General features: G+C 47.0%; 1 protein-coding gene across 6 annotated transcripts in view; it reads right to left on the reverse strand.

Annotated features, from left to right (window-relative positions):
• Window positions 1-19,267, reverse strand: part of PDGFRA (platelet derived growth factor receptor alpha) — a 64,224-nt gene that overhangs the window by 16,336 nt on the left and 28,621 nt on the right. For all 6 annotated transcript variants that reach the window (XM_053404413.1, XM_053404410.1, XM_053404415.1 and 3 more), the window contains exons 8-13: window positions 19,019-19,134; window positions 11,188-11,311; window positions 9,583-9,776; window positions 4,196-4,290; window positions 3,968-4,100; window positions 1,107-1,211 (exon numbers count right to left, since the gene is read on the reverse strand). In XM_053404413.1, coding sequence (XP_053260388.1) covers window positions 1,107-1,211; window positions 3,968-4,100; window positions 4,196-4,290; window positions 9,583-9,776; window positions 11,188-11,311; window positions 19,019-19,134 — 767 coding nt within the window. The remainder of the gene's footprint in view (window positions 1-1,106; window positions 1,212-3,967; window positions 4,101-4,195; window positions 4,291-9,582; window positions 9,777-11,187; window positions 11,312-19,018; window positions 19,135-19,267) is intronic.

The following is a 19,267-nucleotide window of genomic DNA, read 5'->3' on the forward strand; positions in this document are numbered from 1 at the left end:
TGTAGTCTTAACTGAGTTTGCCTCCCACAGTGAAGGGAAGCTTCTGATCGCTTGTTACGGGAGTTTCAAGACAGCAACACCCACTCCAGTAGCATGCATGACTTTCTTACAAATGCCTCAGGGGGTGCTTTGAATTCCACCCATTCACTTTGGGCTTAGTTCTGTTGAAATCAATTGAATCTACTTCCATTCCAAGCAAATGTGCTCAGAACTGAAGCATTGCTTTGAAACAATGAATAACATTATCATGCTAAGTATTGCAGAATATGTCAAGGGCAAGGGAACCAGCGGTCCTTCAGATTCTGCTGCCCATCCCACAGTTCCTGATGGGAGTTGCCATCCAATGGAGGGCAACTGGTTCTTTGGTCATGGAATGTTTAATCAGCCCAAGGCCTGGTTACTGAGTAATGTTATCACCTGGTGCCAAAAGATATGTAATGAAGGCACCAGGTGAGCCTCCCTGAGGAGAGCATTTTGCAACTGGGAAGCCACTTCAGAAAAGGCCTGTTCTCATGTCCTCCAGACATCTCATGGAGGGGACCACTCAAAGAAGGGTCTCATATGATGCTTTCAGGCTGACCAAAACAGTTTCTGTGCCAGAACCGGGCCTAAACCAGGTTTACACAACACTTGATTGTAGTAAAACGTCCAACTCATTTACAAGAAATATTAAAATTATCAATAAAGCAGTTTAAAAAACCATTACAAGTGTTTAAAATATTAAAGCACATCAACATGAACATTTTTGGGTAGGCTTCCCTAAACAAAAATGTTTTAAGCAGGTGCCAAAAAGTGTACAATGAAATGTCATTAGGAAGGGAGCACCAAAGTGCCACCACACTAAAATATCAATTTCTCACAGCTACGGAATGTGGTACATTTCCCAGTGCCATCTCCACAGATTGAAGCAGCGGAATGGGCACAGTGGCAATAAAGACATAAAAGCAGACATAACTTGATGGAATCAAAAGCATCCAGAAGGAAAACTGTCATGGTAAATATCATGCCCGTTAATTTTGCTTTTAAGTTCTAATTCAGCCATTCTCACGATTTGAGATGAGCCAGAGAGATGGATTGGAGTGCTTACAACCTGAAGAAACACTTACGCTTCAACATTTTCACAGCCACCTTCATCACAGGCTGTGACCGGCTTAATCCATAAGCAGTTCCTTCAACTACTTTCCCAAAAGCTCCAGAGCCAAGGATTCGTCCTGTAAACAACGGAGTGTTGCTAATTACTGAGAGGCAACCTATCATATCTTACTTCACAGCTTCTAGCATTCTTGAGATCCTGCTGATGGCATGCATTTGAGAGTGGAAGGCCTGTGTTCCTTTGTCCGTCTGATTTCTAAAAACCCATTAACACATGATGAGCCAGTTCCTCCAAGTGAATGAATGGGAGATACCTACTCACATGAGAAATCTGAGCATGTATCAGAGTTCTGACACCCATTTCTTAGACTGAACCCATTTCTTCTACAGCCTTACAACATCATGATTCCAAGACAACTCCATTGACATTAACAGCATTGTTCTAGAGTAAATCATTCGTAAGCAAACAGCTTTGGTCAGTCAAATGCAGTTTGGTTTATCTCATCCTAGCAATATTGCATTAAATGCTTTGCTTAAACTGGGCTACATTTGAGTCTTCAGAGCAGTGCTTTTCAAAATATGCCCCAAGAAATGAAGCAGATCAGGGATCCCTCGATGAGGAGATTAGTCTAACAGTCTATATCAAAGACATGGTAGCACCCTGAACTGCTACAACATCCAGAGTTAGCTGACAATTCAGTCTGGCTGAAAACATAGAAGTTTAAACTGATTTTGTAAGACTTCATATTTGCAAGAAAGATCTGTCCTAGTAGTTTCTACAGGGTCCTCAACGCCTCCACTTTCATTTAAAAGGGAAAGTTTCTGTACCTCATGGTTACAGAGAAACCTCTGAAAATAGTTGGGCAGCTTTTTCAGGCTGACAGATTGGGGCTTTCTCACTTAGCAAAAATTGTGATCCTTCTCAATTATTATACCACCTGCAACCCATTTCCCCTTCTGGCTTTCTGTGTTCTATGAAAACTTTAATCAGTCTCAACACTAGTTCCACACTTGTACGGCCAAATGAGATTATGGGGATTATTAAAACTGTTCAGTGTGCATGTATACTCAAGGCTCTTCAAACCTGTGTCACAATTCAGGGATTTTAGTGCAACTGTTAGAACCTGTGTGAAAATTCAGAGATGATTCGGAGAGAAGCTTGACCTAATATTTTCCCCATTAAAGTGCAAGCATGGTCAGGTCCATTTCTGAAAACCCCACAAGGAAGTTCTCACAGTTCAACAAAACTTTGATCTGGCTTCTTGTGATATAGCCAGGATGAAGAAAGCTTCCTATGACATGTCAAACCCACGCCAACATGTTGAGCCTCCACCAAACCCCCAAAGGCCTTTTGTGACTTGAGGTCTGTGGACCACATGGCAGGATGCAGCTTCTCATAAACATTTGCTGGCGTGGCTCGCTCTAGTCATCATCCAGTGCCCACTCTACTCAGTGTCATGGCTGTATATATATTCAACATGAGAAAAACTTCCTGCTCTGCCCACACCTCTGCTCCGTATGTGTAGGGTAGGTGGGAGAACTTCCTGGACGTCAGGGATTTATTAGTAGGCCTCCTATTTGCACTCGCGCGCATTCATTTGGATAAAAGACTTGTTTACCAGGTGTTTACAACATTAATGTCAGGAATCAGATGATTCCATCCACAGCTTGTCTCTGCAGGCCACAGATTATCTTTTTGAAGGGAAAGCCCTCTGCACACGATGACAGGCACTGTTTTGCATGTCCCATGGCTGAACTCCTAGCACTGAAAGCCAGTTCCAGGGCTGGCCTCTGGTGATGCCTGGCTAGGATTAAACCAACCTCCTTCGTATGCAAAAGCTCATAATTAACCATGAGCGTTCCTCTACCCTCCATAGTATGAGCATGATCCATGATCCTCAGAAAGGATTTATTGGAACATCAGGAGCAAGAATGACAAACAGGGTTCTTGGCCCGGTATATAGACCTTAAGCCGGCCCAGGCAAAACAGACACACACCACCTATGATAGATCGGCTTAATGCTGCAATTTGTGAATCACAACACTGGCCCCATCTCAGTAAGGGTTGGCTGCCTGCCAGCTACTAACAATGTCATTGATGGGTTTTAGAACCCTCTCTGTCTTTTGTTATGCAGATGAAGCTCCTGAGCTCCAGGAGACCTGAACGCCTAGGCCTGCATTGCAGGCATACAGTCTGGCTTTGGCCCACAATGCCTGCATATATAAAAACATTGTAAGCAAATTGGAGGTTGAAACAAAGCTAAAGGGTTGAAACAAATCAATCGGTTGTGGCTTTTCAGTAAATGACCATGTCATACTGTCCAACTTTTGCGGATCCGAAACCGGGACCCATGTCTTCGGGGACACACTTCTGGACAAGTTGCATTGCCTGTGTCACACTCTAGCCCCACCCCCCGCACTTTTTGGGGACTAGACACGGCCCGACAGCATGCAAGATAGCAGCATCCAAAATATCCTCTGCAGTGTGGACTGCTCCTGTTCAGGGTTCCAGCCAGCTGTGCCCTTATGCAGAATAGGCCTTTCCGTTCTCGCTTCAGCTGTCAGCAGTATTCTGTGGCCACTGAATATCCTTAGTCTTGCACTGGGCCATTTTTTTTTTGTTCCCCCACAAATCTGGGTTTTCTTCCCGCACTTCTGCAAAACCTGGGGCTCTCCCAAGCCTGCTGATAGCTCCCTCTTGCACATGGATGACGCCATTTTGGCTACATTAAGGATTTGCATGCAGAGAACGAGCTTGCTATTAGCCGCACAGTCAAAGCATTTCCTTTCTCAATGGTTATGCAACATTGCTAGCAATGATACTAACATTCTACAGGAAAGGAATGCTATCTCTTTAGCAGCAAGAGGGCCTTACCTAGTACTAATCCATCTCGTGGAAATTCCCATCTTGAGTCATATGGCAGCTGCATAGGGTCCACATAAATGTATTCATGTCCATCCGGGCTGATGGACTCGATGACTCTCCATCTTATTTCATATCTTGGTTTCTGCAGCGCACAAGGAATGGAAGGCAGCATGTTAGACTCATCCCTACTCAACACGTGAATGGAGACAGTTTTAAAGATGTGTGTTTCTACATTACCTGCTTCCATATGATTACCAGGACAATCAGCGAAATTATTACAATTACGAGCAACACTAGGACCGCAGCAGCCACCGTCAATTCTGATCGTAAAGCTGTAGGAGAAAGGAAATGTGTAGTTGAGGTTTTCTTCTCTCCCCAGCAGGAGCTCACGTTCAAAAGCGGTCATGGTGGCCATGATCCCAGGCCAGCCTGGGACTGTACAGTAAATTGTGCTTCTTCCTCATTCAAGGTGTGTAGTATCCAAGTCTGGCCTAGTTATTTTGGCATAACAGGCAGAAAATCCCATAGAATTAAGCATGAGCAGTGAAGTGCAACCCTACGCATGCTTACTCAAAAGTAAGTCCAGCTCTTGGAGAGGGCTCACAGAGCCCTAAAACCTATGCCAAAACCCAGCGCCCCCCCAAGAGACATCATTGTATGCTTCATACGCTACAAAAAGAAGGAAGAGATATGGCACCACCTCAGAAACTCAAGCAACCTTCGATATGGAGAAACCCCCATTCTGGCCCTACAGGACCTATCTCAGGATACCCTAAACCGGAGGAAAAGCCTGCGCCCATGCACCCAGTGTCTCCAACAAGCAGGGATCAAATACCGATGGGGCTTCCCCTTCTGCCTCATTGTAACAACCAATACAACACAACACATGGATACCAACATACCTGAGGCCCTGCAACTACTAAAGAACCTTGAACTCGACCACCCACCGGAATGGCAACCGACAAACCCACCAAGTGACAGCCCCAACCACGAGGAAACAACAGCAAACAACTGGACGACGGTACAGAAGAAAAAGAAACAACAGAAGCGGCACAACAACGCAAACCAATACAGGCAAGCATCATGCTCAGAACCGTCCCACCGGCCATACGACACAAGAAACCAGACCAAGATTAACCAAACCAATTCATCGCAGATGGACAACCCTACAACAACAACAACCCCAGCTGAATGAAGCAAGCAGGGAAAAACCACAAACTGAAGGACTGGTGATTTCCCCCCCCTTCCCCCTCTCCCCCCCCCAAACATAGATTTAGTTAACACCATCAACATCCCCCCCAGCCCCGCACCCCCACAGAAATCCCCACCCCAACACCAGTCCAGACGACCTCAACCACATTCCCCATCACCCACACCTTCAACATCCTCATACTCCATACTAAGGAAAAACAACTCCAACCTTAATAACACAACCCACAATCAGGCTAAAATCTGATACCCAAACAGCACTATGGTGGCACCAGAGCATACCAGCACCCACATCCCCACCCCAACACACCAACAATGTTGCTCATAACATTGGCAACATTGCTTACGAACCTTATACCTGACAGCGGCGTTACAAAGTCACTTCACACTGTCTCGCTGATCACCCCCTATCGCAGACAACAGGGGGGATGGCCTGTCCTTGAACATGGCCTTCCACACCAACTGAGACCTAGGACCAACCGGCTAAATGCCAGACGGCCCCAAATACCCCAAACAAACACCTATATGACTACATATAGGAAACTCCCTACAACTTACCCCCTACTCTTTAACCCAAATCTCACTCTAATCCCACTAGCCCCCCACCCACCACACCCTAGGTCAGCGCAACCACACTGGTTCTTTAAACAACATGAAGAGAGAGACACAAGACAACCCGAACGGGTTGGCAGGGAATCGCCCCACATAATAGATAAGCAAGATGGCTAACCTAAAAGCAATCACATTAAATGTGAGGGGGCTGGGAAACCCCATCAAAAGAAAACGCATCACCTCATACATAAACACCATGAAACCACACATCACCTTCCTACAAGAAATACACAACCCACCCAAAGGCAGCAAACTCCTGAGCGACCCCCGCTTCAGTCAACAGTGGGTCGCACAAGGCTCAGGGAAAGCTCGTGGTGTAGCCATAATACTCAGTAGAGACCTGAACTTCACTGCCACAACAGTCCTCAAGGACAAAAAAGGCAGATTCATTTTCGCTAAAGGGACACTAGATGGGAAAATCAAACTGACAATCGGCTCCATATATGCCCCAAACATGAAACAATTAGAATTCTTCCAGAAGACACTAAACAAATTCCTCTCCTTCTCTGAAGGGGAAGCAATCCTAGGAGGGGACCTCAATCTAAATATGAAAGGTTTATCCCTGAAAGATATCCACCCCACAACCCCATGGGTAACCTTCCTCCGAAGGAAACCCCCAACAACTAGGAACTCTTACAAGTTACTAAAAATGCTAAAAAACAGGGGTCTCTATGACATTTGGGGTGAGCAAAACCCGGGAGACATTAGCCATACATTCCAATCGGGACGCCATGATACAGTGTCCAGACTGGACAGCATTCTACTCACACAGGGTCTGATCCCCTCAGTAGAATCAACAAACATAGGTAACATTAAAATCACAGATCACGCCCCAGTAGAAGTCATCGTTAAAATAGGAGAAGGAACACAAACCACCCCATCATGGTCCTTCAGTCCCATCCTAACTACAAACAAACAAATTAGAGAGAGTCTCACAAAAACCCTCCAAAACTACTTCAAGGAAAACGATGTAGACAATATAACAACCCCCCTCCTATGGGACACAATGAAAGCGGTCACCAGAGGAGCTTGCATAAAAGAGAAAACATTCCTTAAAAAACAAACCTCCTCAAAAATTAGCAAAATAGAACAAGACATCACAGCCCTCTCATCACGCTACAAACAAACAGGATCTAAAAAACTCCTCAAACTTATAGAACAAAAAAGGAGAGAACTAGACTCCCTAGAAATTAACAAAACAATGATCAACATTCTATACTCTAAACAACGTTTCTACGAATATGGAGGGAAAAACTCCAGATTACTAGCAAATAGATGTAGGAAAAAAGCACTCAAAACAAGAATACACTGCATCACCAAAAAAGACGGCAACATAACATTCTCCCCCGAAGAAATAACCTCAGAATTTGCAGAATTCTACTCCAACCTATACACCTCCCATAACCCACCAGAGAAGGAAATCAGAACATTTCTAGCAGGACTGACCATGCCTACCCTAACTGATGAGGAACAGGAATTCATGGACAGCCCTATCACCCCAGAGGAAATAGATGCGGTCCTCAAAAACCTGAAACCACACAAAGCCCCAGGCCCAGACGGCTTCACAGCAGAATTCTATAGGAAATTCAAAGAACCCTTGATGCCCTACATGACCCGCCTATTCAACGACATCATAAAAGGGGGCCCCATCCCCAAAACCTGGACCCACTCCAAAATAGTCTCCATCCCAAAACCACTAAAAGTGGTCTAAACCCCCCTTTAAATCCATATCAACGAAAAGAAAAGAACTCACACTGAAACTCACCTACAGGTGGTACCTAACACCAAGGAAACTAGCGCTAATACACCCAGGAACCTCACCAAAATGCTGGAGAGGGTGCACCTCCACAGGCACATACCTCCACATGTGGTGGGAGTGTCCCAAAATTCAACTATTCTGGACAACAGCCATACAAGAAATATGTAAAAAACTAAGCAAGTAATAGACATCACCCCAGAATTGGCCCTACTAAACATCTTCCAAGACAACAATGCCCATTTACACCACAAAGAACTCATAACCCACCTGCTCTCAGCAGCCAGAAACACCATAACCAGACACTGGAGAGACCTGTCAGGAGTAAGCATGGACCAATGGTACCAAATAGTATGGGAAACAGCCCTACTAGAAAAATTAACTAATAAACTGAAACTGACACGGGGACAAACAGAAGAAGACGCCTTCACCCCGGTATGGCTCCCCTTTATCACATACACAGCCCAACAGGACAATGACAATAATCCACCAACAGCATACAAATCAATATGGCTAACCTGATCCAAAACACACACCCACCTCACTCACACACGAAAACAAAGATCACCACAGCCAATCACAAGCAAACAATCACACCTTAGGCCAACCCCAACCTCTCTCACCACCAAAGGAACACAGGTGAACAACACAAGCAACGCTGACACCAAACTCTACATACATTAAACATAATAGAAACACCGCCACCCGACCCCACCCCCATCCATCTTCCCTCTCTCCACCCCCCTTTCTTTTTTCTTTCTTTTTTCTTCTCCCCCAATGCCTCAACAAATGACACGGATTTGTAAAAATGTTACATGGAAGAAGAAGAAAAAATACGAGGCACTACACTTCTGTAAAACAAGAAAATCCTTAATAAAAAATATTTTTTAAAAAAGTAAGTCCAGCTGTGTTCAATGGGATTTCCTTATACACAGTTATCTCAAAGTAAATCTCTTTCAACTCAATGGACTTCTGATAAATCAGTTTTCTGCATGTCTTAAGTCTCTCCCACTGAAATCAAAGGAAATTAAAACTCCTTAACTCTAGCTGCATTATGCCCTCCTTTTGATTTGTATGCATCCATCTTTTAATTACCAGTTGCTGTTTCCTGTCTTCCTTGAGATTAAAGATCCATATGATACCACTATTTCCTCTGTAAATTCCTCTCACACACCCTTTCTTTGTGGGTTCAGCTATAGTTAAGTTGGAGGGGGGCATAAGTGTGACGGAGAAGAGAAGGCTCCATATTTCACACAACTCTCCATCAACTCCTGTTTTCAATATTCGAAGAATTATTTAAGCAAATACAGGTTCGTCCCACTCAGGATATTAATATACATGCCATTATACTTATATATATATTGAATAGGCATGTTCTTTAAATGGGTAGGACTTCTTCCTTTTCAATATATTGTCATATGAGTATTTTAGTTCTTTGTTCATTGCTGCTTTTACCTGATTTTAATGCCCTTTTATTTTATTTTTACCGTGCCAGTCGCTTGGAGGCCCTTGAGCACAAAAATGCAAATAACTAAGGGGAATTGTTTGGAGTGGCTTCTGTGATCTCGGGTATGGCAGAATGGAAAATATTTCTAAACAGCTTCACACCAGACAAACAATATTGCATATCTTGCCCAAGCCATCAGAATATAGATTGGAGGCACCAGGATGGTAAATGCAAAAGATGCAGTAAATCATGCAAGACTGTGGTTTTCAATATTATCTGGTTGTTAAAACAGTGGTGCAGCTAGGTAATTTTACACTCTGGACTTAATTTTCCTATCATGTGGTCTTTTAGATGGCAATGTGTATCCATTCACTTACTTTAAAATGTGTGAAGCCTGCCTCACTGCATTTGAGGAGCTTCCTTCTCATTGCAGAGTGGAGCCCTGGACTTCTGAGCTAAAGTGCTGCCCTGAGGGCACCACCATGTAAAAAGGTCTGAGATCACATCCACACAGCATAAATTGTTTCATGACTCCTTGGGTCCCTTTTAAGGAGATGGAGCCAATAGCAGCTGTGCCAACTATATACTATGTTTACTCACTGGGAGCCACAAGCTTCAGTTCCCGTGTCACAGTGCCGAGGTCATTCCTTGCCATACAGCGAACAGCCAGTGTTTCTTCCACCTTCTGAAAGGTCACCCGGCTTTCTACCATGTTTTTCTGATCAAGGTGAGTCTCCATGGTGATATCAGAGATATTGTTCATCAGGAAGGTCCACGAGGTGTCATTACTGCACCTGAAGAGAAGTATAGATATAAATGAGAATTGTCAAACACTTCCCTTTTATTGAGAATTGCTCAATGAGCAAACAACTTTATATACATACATCAGTGGGTGGCCAGTGTGTTGTCTTGGACTCAACCTCACATCAGCCCTAGCCAGCATTACCAGTTATCAGGGATGTGGTGAAATGAAGTCCAAAACATTGGCAACCCCTTGTATAAAGACACATTGCCTTAGAAATGTCAACTGGACACAACCAACCAAGCTCTCGATCTCCTACCTCCTGCAATCTCTCTCTCTCTCTCTCTCTCTCTCTCTCTCTACACACACACACACACACACACACACACACACAACATGCCCATGTGATGCCGACACAAACTCCTACGCTAACACTTTGAAACAGAATGGAAAAGCGACACCCCGTCTCTCTCCCTCTCTTCCCTCTTTTCCTTCCACTGCAAGGTGTCTATGACAAAAGTGTCTCTCACTATGTGTAAATGAACTGTGAAAAAGACTCTATGAGTTGAAAGTGGACGTGACAGATGTACTTTCCCCTGTTTATTTGTCTGTTTTGTAGCACAAGAAAATATTTAATAAAAACTATTTTTTTAAAAAAAACTGTCCTTGAAGAATTTGCAAGCTTTTCATGCTGATTACAGGTACCACCTTGGAAACTTCACTAGGCAATTCCAGGCTGTTGCCATGTTCAGATAGACTTCAAACATAAACCATCAAATTCAGTTGGATGGAAGGTCTTGCTCCACGAACCCACCTCCCATGACCCCAACATGCAAAAATGCACTGGAAGATGAACTATGCAACATCATTTAAACTCCCCACAAACGCATGAGAATGAATGCTCATTAAACAAACAGTATGCTCCCGGCAAACAAATGAGGATGAAGGCTCAAGAAAAGGTCGTGCCCAGTGATGATAACCAGTGACTACAAAGCAGCTTAGAAAATATTGACGACATACAATGGATATGACCAGATTATTAGGAATCTTTACACCTGGGTGCTAGTTATAAATCATACTGTAGTAGAAGCTGGCAGCTTCCCTCCCAAAGGAAACAGCAGCTGGGGGTAATTTTGCTGGGACCCCCTCCCTGCCCATATGTTGAGATCCAGTCATTGTTGGGTAGTCACATGATTGTTGTGGTTTCTCCCCCAAATAATAATAAAAAGACACATTGAAGTCATTTAACATCACACCTACCCACTCAGAAGACCATGTTACAACAGCAATATACAGTAACTTGCAGAGGTTTATTATTACCGGAAATAATATCCCCTCCCTCTCCAAAAATGCAAGTCCCTATGTATTATAAAGAATTTATAAGCTTATCGATCTATAATCATGTTATCAATTTATAATTACACGGATGATATTCTAAGACAGTCAGAATCAACTTTCCTTACTTTTTAATGTCCTTGCAAACCAGCCATTCCACATCAGGGAGTGGTGTCCCTTCTGCCAAGCATGTCACCGTTTGCCCCGCAGAGTCGTGATGACTATCCACCAGATCTCGAATTAAAGCTGGAACTGAAAAGGGATAATTTGGGAAGAGCGTGTCAGATCCTTACAGCACTGAAGAAATTCTGTTTATTGAAAAGAAGCGGCAGAAGCATAGTTTTGAACTCCCATCTGCCTGGCAAACTCAAACTTGGGGAAATCTAGATTCAGACTTTCTGGAGTTCTTTGCTTGTTTTCACTAACACATGATCCCCTCCTGTATCTAGATTACCTGTACTTACTTACTAGAAGCAAGCACCATCCAACTCAGTGGGACTTACTTTTACTAAACATAGGTAAGATTAGGCTGTTAGCTGCAATCCTAAGAACACTTTCCTTGGAGTAAGTTCCACTGAATGCAGTATGACTTATTTCTGAGTAAAGATGGATAGTATTGGATCGTTCTACTGCAAAACCTTGCACACTTTCTTGAGGGAAGTCCCAATTAAGTCAGGTGAATAAACATGCATAGGATCAGACGGAAGGTTAGTCTTCAGTGGGAATTACTAGTTCACTGGCTTTAATCGGGACTCATATCCTGTAGGGCATTAGCAGGGTCCTGGCTTCAAGAGAAGAACATATGGCAGTACTTTTGGGATGTGGAATAAAGGAATCCAGGCACAACAAGGCAGCTACACAGCAAGCTGGGGGCACACGGTCAAGAAAAGAATGAACTCTTCATTTGCTCATTTCAGAACTCCTCTTTGAGTTAAGGCTGTCAATGGGCTGAAGCATTTTTAGATTATTTCCAAGATAATTTTTCATTCTGTTACAGCAACATATCACAACCCAAACAGCCTTTAAAAGCCCAGCAGTAGCATGCCCTTAGTTCATCATCCCACAGACCAAAATGGCCTGCACTTAGTAAGTTGACTCTCACTGATTAATCAATTGAAGCTTGAGTTGATTGATTGACTAATTTAAGCCCTGCTTTGACTGTCATTCATCTTTTGCCAACCTGGTGCCCACCACGTGTTTTGGATACAATGTGGATATGCTGGTTTATATGCATCGATGCATGAAAATTTAGAAATAATTAACTAAAACAGAAATACACTGTGACTTCACCATAGTGGGGAAGACAGTGACCAAGGAACTGGTGTGACTGCTCAGTCTACTGTCCACATGCTGCTGACAGGCAACACCAAGGTCCCTACTCTCCCTTCTTACAGTTCTTGGAAGCCCTTCCAATAGAGGACTGTCCTCTGCAAAGTAGGAGACATGGCCTTCCTATGAGTTGGGTCAGACTGATTATCCATCTAGCTCAGTATTGTCCACTCTGACTTTTAGTGGCTCTCCAAGGTTCCAGGCAGAGGTCTTAGACGTCACCTGCTACCTGAGCCTTTTATATGTAGGTGTCAGGGATTGTCCTTGAGACCTTTTGCAAGCAAAGCATGTTCTCTAACACAGAGCTACTGCCCCAGCTATGAGAGAATGCTTTAAAGGCAGATGACATGACAGCCATTCTGCTGCTGCAGCTAAGCAAGTCTGGATAAGGGGCTGCTTGGGAACCATATGTAAACAGCTCAGGAGAAAAGTTACACACAAGTACGGTACATAAATTAGGATAAGTGATTGATAGATGGGGGTGGGTGGAGTAGACATCTGTATGAACTCTTTCCAAAGCTCTCCTTTCAAAACATCTCTGAGCAATGGTCGCCATGATAAGTTCTACACTAAATGCACATTTTGTGCTGTGATTCCTCATCCCTTTTATGTACCCCTTCCTCTCTCCAAATCAAATCCATGTGGAAGGGACCATTTCTGACTCTCAGCCAGGCACAGCAGATGTTTAAGTCTGTCGGCATCTGGGGCTGAACTAATCTCCAAAGTATCTTCCATGGACAGCGGCAAGCAAGCGAGTTTGTTCCTAGATAATTTGCCTTATTATTGACTCCTATTTTCAGAAGTATTATTCGTACCATATGCTGTTTCTTGCAAATGCTGGATACACTCATGGCAAGAGAACTTTCCTTCTAGGAGCAAGAACTCAATGTACAAATAATATGGCCGGGGTCACATGGAAGAAGTAACCTGGTTCTAGCCATCTAGGCTGCAGTCTTGCACATTTAGGCTTGGTCTACACCAGGGCTTAGGAAACTGTGACTCTCCAGTTGCTACAGCACCCACCACCCCTGACCATTGACCATAGTAGATAGCCACATGTGACCTACACAAACAGCAAATGAGGTGGCCAAACTGTTCTTGGGCTGCATCAATTCAGATAGATGGGTGGGAATCACATGACTGAATCCCACACCCCAGGGGGAATAACTGCAGTTTTGCCCTTCCCCCATCATGCTTGATTTCTGTGTGCGGTGATTATTTTCCAGATGTGTGTGTGTCTCAACTTGCACTACCACCTGCAGTCTGAATGGTTCAAGCTAGGAACAATCTTATCCTCTCATCTGTTTTTGTCTGTGTACATGAAATATACTCAGAGTCGCGAAGTGATTTCATGCTCTTTATTCAGCTCGTAGTGGTGAGGAGGAATGAATGAATGTCCCCTCAAAGTATCTGCTTTATATACATTATTTACACAATGGGCTGCACATGATTGGCTAATTCCGGAATTCTACTGTAAGCCAATCAGGTTGTGGATTCACTTCTATCTGGAGCATGATTGGGTAGTTCCTGCCAACCAATCATACTGCTGCATTGTTCTAGGACCAATCAGACTGCTGCATTCTGAATCCTATTGTTCTAGGACCAATCAGACTGCTGCCTTTTGGATCCTATTGTTCTAGGACCAATCAGACTGCTGCAGTTTGGATCCTATTCAGCTCAGTACATAACACCCCTCCCCTCTAAGTTCCAGTCCTGCCCGGGAGGTCGCATTCATAGTCCTCGAGGTACGCCGGTGGCCTACGTGTGCGTTGCGGCCTGGGGTGTTCCCTGGTCCGGGGTTCAGGTTCTGGCTCGTGTTCCAAGGATGCTGGCTGTGATGGGGCTATTTGGTCTGGCGCAACCGGCTCGCTCAGTCGTGGTTCTGGTTCCGGTGTCCTTTCGGCCTCGCAGGTCCTCTCTGTATTTACTGATTCTGCCTCTCCTGCTGGCCCCTCGTGCTCTATGGGCCTCACTGCCCCTCTGTTCCCTTGGGACTCCTCTGACCTTTCCTCCTCCTGGTTTTCTCCCGGGAATCGTCGCCGTATCTGGTCGCAGTGGCGGCGCCAGCATTGCCCCCCATCTGTTAGCACCTCGTACGACACGGGGCCAGTGACCCTGGTGACTGTGGCGGGTACCCATGCTGGGCCTGCCCCAAAATTCTTTGCGTACACTGGGTCCTGGGCCTCGAAGGTCCGGGGGTTCCTGCCTTCCCCCACCACTACCTCATCCTGAGCTCTATCGGGGTGAAGGCGGTCCAATCTGATTGCAAGGCGCCGACCCATTAGTAGTTCAGCGGGGCTCCGGCCAGTCGTTGAGCTGGGGGTGCTGTGCTGTGCTAGAAGGAATGTGGCAAGGCGGTACTCCCAATCCCCTTGCGTCATGCGGCGAAGGGTGTCCTTGGTGGTCCGCACCATGCGTTCTGCTTGGCCATTGGTGGCAGGATGGAATGGCGCCGAACGGATGTGGCGGATGGCGTTCTGCGCTGTGAAGGTTTGGAATTCTCCTGACGTAAATGCAGTCCCGTTGTCTGAGACGAGAGTGTCAGGGAGCCCGTGGGTTGCAAACAGCCTGCGTAGTACCCGGATGGCTGCGGACGTAGAAGTGGACGGTACCAGTGCGACTTCCAGCCATTTGGTGTAGGAGTCCACCACTATGAAGAATGTTTTCCCCTGAAAGGGGCCAGCGAAGTCCACATGCAGGCGTGACCATGGTGCCCGGGCGGACTCCCAGGACTGGACTGGGGCCCTTGGGGGATCTGGGCGGGATTCTTGGCAGGCCTGGCAGTGTTTGACCCAGGCCTCTATCTCTCCGTCGATCCCCGGCCACCACACATAACTCCTGGCAAGGGCCTTCATTCTTACTACCCCTGGGTGTGTCTCGTGTAGGGCTGTGAGGACCCTTTTGCGGAGGGGCTGGGGAACAACGACCCTGCTTCCCCATAACAGGCACCCCTTGTGGGCCGACAGTTCATGTTTGCGGGTTGTGTAGCCGGCGAATTCTGGCCCGGGGCTGCTGCTGGGCCATCCCCTCCACACCCAGTCCAGGACCCGGGAGATGACCCTATCTTTCTTGGAATGGTGTGCAACTTCTTGTGCCTGAATGGGGCGGTCGGGAAGCAGCTCCAGGCTCATAACCTCTTGTGCAGGTGCTGGGTCGGGGCCTGTTTCCGGTAGTGGTAGCCTGCTGAGGGCATCCGCATGGCCCATCGCCTTCCCTGGACGGTGAATCAGTGCATACTGGTAGCTGGCAAGGAAAATTGACCACCTGAGGACGCGAGGAGACAGCACTTGGGGGGTCTGCTTTTCAGGGGCAAATAAGCCAAGCAACGGCTTGTGGTCAGTCACCACGGTGAAGGGCCGCCCGTACAAGAAATCATGGAATTTTTTTACTCCCTTCACGATTGCCAGACCCTCCTTGTCGATTTGCGAGTAGTTCCGCTCGGTTGCGTTGAGTGTCTGGGAAAAGTATGCCACCGGTACCTCTCTTCCATCCGGGAGTTGGTGTCCCAGGACAGCGCCAATTCCATAGGGCGAGGCATCGCATGCTAGCACCACCGGCAGCCTCTCGTCGAAGTGTGCCAAGACCGAGTTTGAGACAAGCAAGTCCTTGACTGCCTGGAATGCGGCCTCCTGGCGCTGGCCCCACACCCAAGGGGCCCGCTTGTCCAGGAGTCTGTGTAGGGGCTCCGCTACCGCCGCCTTGTGGGGAAGGAAGGAATGGTAAAAGTTCAATAGTCCCAAGAAGGCCTGAAGTTCAGTCTTGTTCTTGGGCGCTGGGGCATCACAAATGGCCCGTACCTTGTCCCCAGTCGGGTGGACCCCTTCTGCGTCCACCATAAATCCCAGAAAGTCCACCTGAGGCACTCCTAGTAGACATTTTTCCCGCTTCACCTTGAGACCCGCCGTCTGGAAACGGTGCAGAACGGTGCGGAGGCGGTCCTCAAACTCCTCTGGTGTGGGCCCGGCAATCAACACATCATCGAAGAAGGGGGTAACGCCAGGAATCCCTTTAAGTAGAGAGTCCATTAGATTCTGGAATATGCCTGGTGCCACGCTGACACCGAATTGCAGCCGCTTTACCCTGAATGCTCCTCTGTGCGTCACAATCGTCTGTGCCTCTGCTGTGGCCTCATCTACTGGCAGCTGTTGATATGCTTGGGCCAAGTCCAGCTTGCCAAAAATTTTCGACCCAGCCAGGGTGGCAAGAACATGGCTGACCACTGGCACTGGGTATGCATGGGCCGTGAGGGCCTTGTTTATGGTACATTTGTAGTCTGCGCAGATGCGGACCGAACCATTAGGCTTGACGGGCGTGACGATTGGGGTTTCCCAGGGGGCATTAGGCACCGGCTCCAGCACTCCTTGCTCCACGAGCCGGTCCAATTCCTCGTCTATACGGGGTTTCAGGGCGAACGGGACCCGGCGGGCCTTGAGCCTGACCGGTCGTACTGCGGGGTCAAGCTGTAGAGCAATGGGGGGGCCCGTATACTGTCCCAATTTCCCATCGAAAACCCCCGGAAATTCCTTGCATATGGCGTCCACGTCCACTTGTAAGCTTGTGTGGTTCACCCCGGTGACGGCTAGCCCCAGTGGTCCAAACCATGCCAATCCCAGTAAGCTAATGTAGGGGCCCTTGACCACAAGCAAGTCCAGTTGCCGCGTCCGCCCTCGGTATTGCACCCTGAAGGTCCCCACCCCCATTGTGGGGACCTTACGTTTTTGGAAGTCCCGGAGGGTGAATGGGGCCGGCCTGAGTTTGGGACCCCCAGTAGGACACAGTTTCCTTAAGGTCCTTGCCGAGATTATGGATAGAGTTGAACCCGTGTCAAGCTCCATGCGGCATGGGGCCCCCTCTATCTGTACGTCAACATAAATTTTCTCTACGTTGGGGTGGGGCAACTGGTATACCTGGACGTCCGTGAGCTCTGTCGAGTTGCCTTGGTGCGTTGGGCCCCGGGACCTGGGGCTCTTGGATTGGTCATCTGATGCCTGGCGTCGGGTGGGCCGAGCCCGACACACCCGGGCGATGTGTCCCGATTTTCTGCACTGCCTGCACTCTGCATTGCGGAAACGGCAGGTCCTCCTCTCGTGGCTTTCTCCACAGCTTGCGCAGTTCCCTCCTTCTCGTCGAGGCAGCTGTGGTATGTGGGCTGCTTGAGTGCGCTGCTGTACTCGGTGCACCTCCTCCCTGTCGGATCCTGAGTCGTCGGTGAGGTCTTCGTGGTGGACCCTCGGTTGGGACAGCTGGCTCGGCCGTGCCTCTTGCGTCGACCTCTCGGCAGCTTCCGTTGCCAGGGCCTCCTCCAGAGCGACCTGGAACGTTAGGTCCTTCTTAGCGTAGAGGTGTCGTTGCAGCTTCTCATCCTTCAGGCCACCGACGAGGCGGTCACGAAGCATGTTCTCCAGCTCTGAGAAGTTGCAGAACCGGGCGGCTTGGCGGAGAGAGGTCACAAACCCAGTTATGGTTTCCCCAGGGGCTTGCCGCTTTGCGTAGAAGGCATTTCGACGAGCCACCACTGAGGGCTGCGGCGAAAAGTGCCCCTTCAGCTGTTCCATTATTGTTTTGTATGGGACAGTAGCGACATCTTCAGGCGCAAGGAGAGCCCGGGCGATTTCAAACGTCTCCTCTCCGCAGACGCTGAAGAATATCGCCCTCTTCTTGGCGTCTTCTTCATCGGTGACCCCTTTGGCTTCTAGGAGGAAGGTGAAACGGGAGGCGTACGCTTCCCAGTCTCCGGATGCTGGGTTGAATGGCGAGAAGCTGTTGTCGGTTGCCATTCTGAGTTCCTTGTGTCCCGGAGCTGAAGCCTGGATACACGGTGCGAGGCAGCGGTGCGGCAGGTGGCGGTGCTGCGGTGCTGTGTGTGGCAGTCAGCTCAGCGGGATCCCATCCTCGTCGCCAGTGAAATATACTCAGAGTCGCGAAGTGATTTCATGCTCTTTATTCAGCTCGTAGTGGTGAGGAGGAATGAATGAATGTCCCCTCAAAGTATCTGCTTTATATACATTATTTACACAATGGGCTGCACATGATTGGCTAATTCCGGAATTCTACTGTAAGCCAATCAGGTTGTGGATTCACTTCTATCTGGAGCATGATTGGGTAGTTCCTGCCAACCAATCATACTGCTGCATTGTTCTAGGACCAATCAGACTGCTGCATTCTGAATCCTATTGTTCTAGGACCAATCAGACTGCTGCCTTTTGGATCCTATTGTTCTAGGACCAATCAGACTGCTGCAGTTTGGATCCTATTCAGCTCAGTACATAACAGTACACCAGGCCTTAGGCTACCTAAATCTCCCTGAAAGTCAATGTGGTTAAACAACTGGGAGAGCACAGTTCAAATTCCTCCTCATCTGCAGTGCACACATGTTCCTCCTTCCATGAGGAACATCATGAGGAAGATTAGGCTGAGAAATGACTAGCCCACAGTTACCCAGCAAGCTTCACAGCTGATTCCCCTCACCCCCATTTCCAAGTTTAGTTTTTCTAGCTTTCTAAACTTTCTACTAAACCCACAGTAGTTCATATTTGTTTGTTGGCCTATGGATCAGTCTCTGTAGTGTCACTTCCACATCTACCTAACTCCTCTAGTTTTATACTGATCTTACCCATTTTACAGGTTTACCTTGTATGAGCAGGGAGAAAATATATCTTTGAGTTTCATCCTCATTCTGTGCTACAAAAGTGTAATATCCACTGTCTTCTTCCTTGGCACGGATTAATTTTAATAAACTCTGGTACCTATTGAAAGAGAACATTGTGATCATTTCCCACAAGAGGAACAGTAAAAAAATAAGCAAAACAAACTGATAGCTTGGTTGGAAATCAATCTCTGTGTGTAAAAGACAGGCTCAGTATATGGTAAGGACAAATG

The sequence above is a fragment of the Podarcis raffonei genome, chromosome 9 (genome assembly GCF_027172205.1).
Source record: "Podarcis raffonei isolate rPodRaf1 chromosome 9, rPodRaf1.pri, whole genome shotgun sequence".
Lineage (NCBI taxonomy): Eukaryota > Metazoa > Chordata > Lepidosauria > Squamata > Lacertidae > Podarcis > Podarcis raffonei.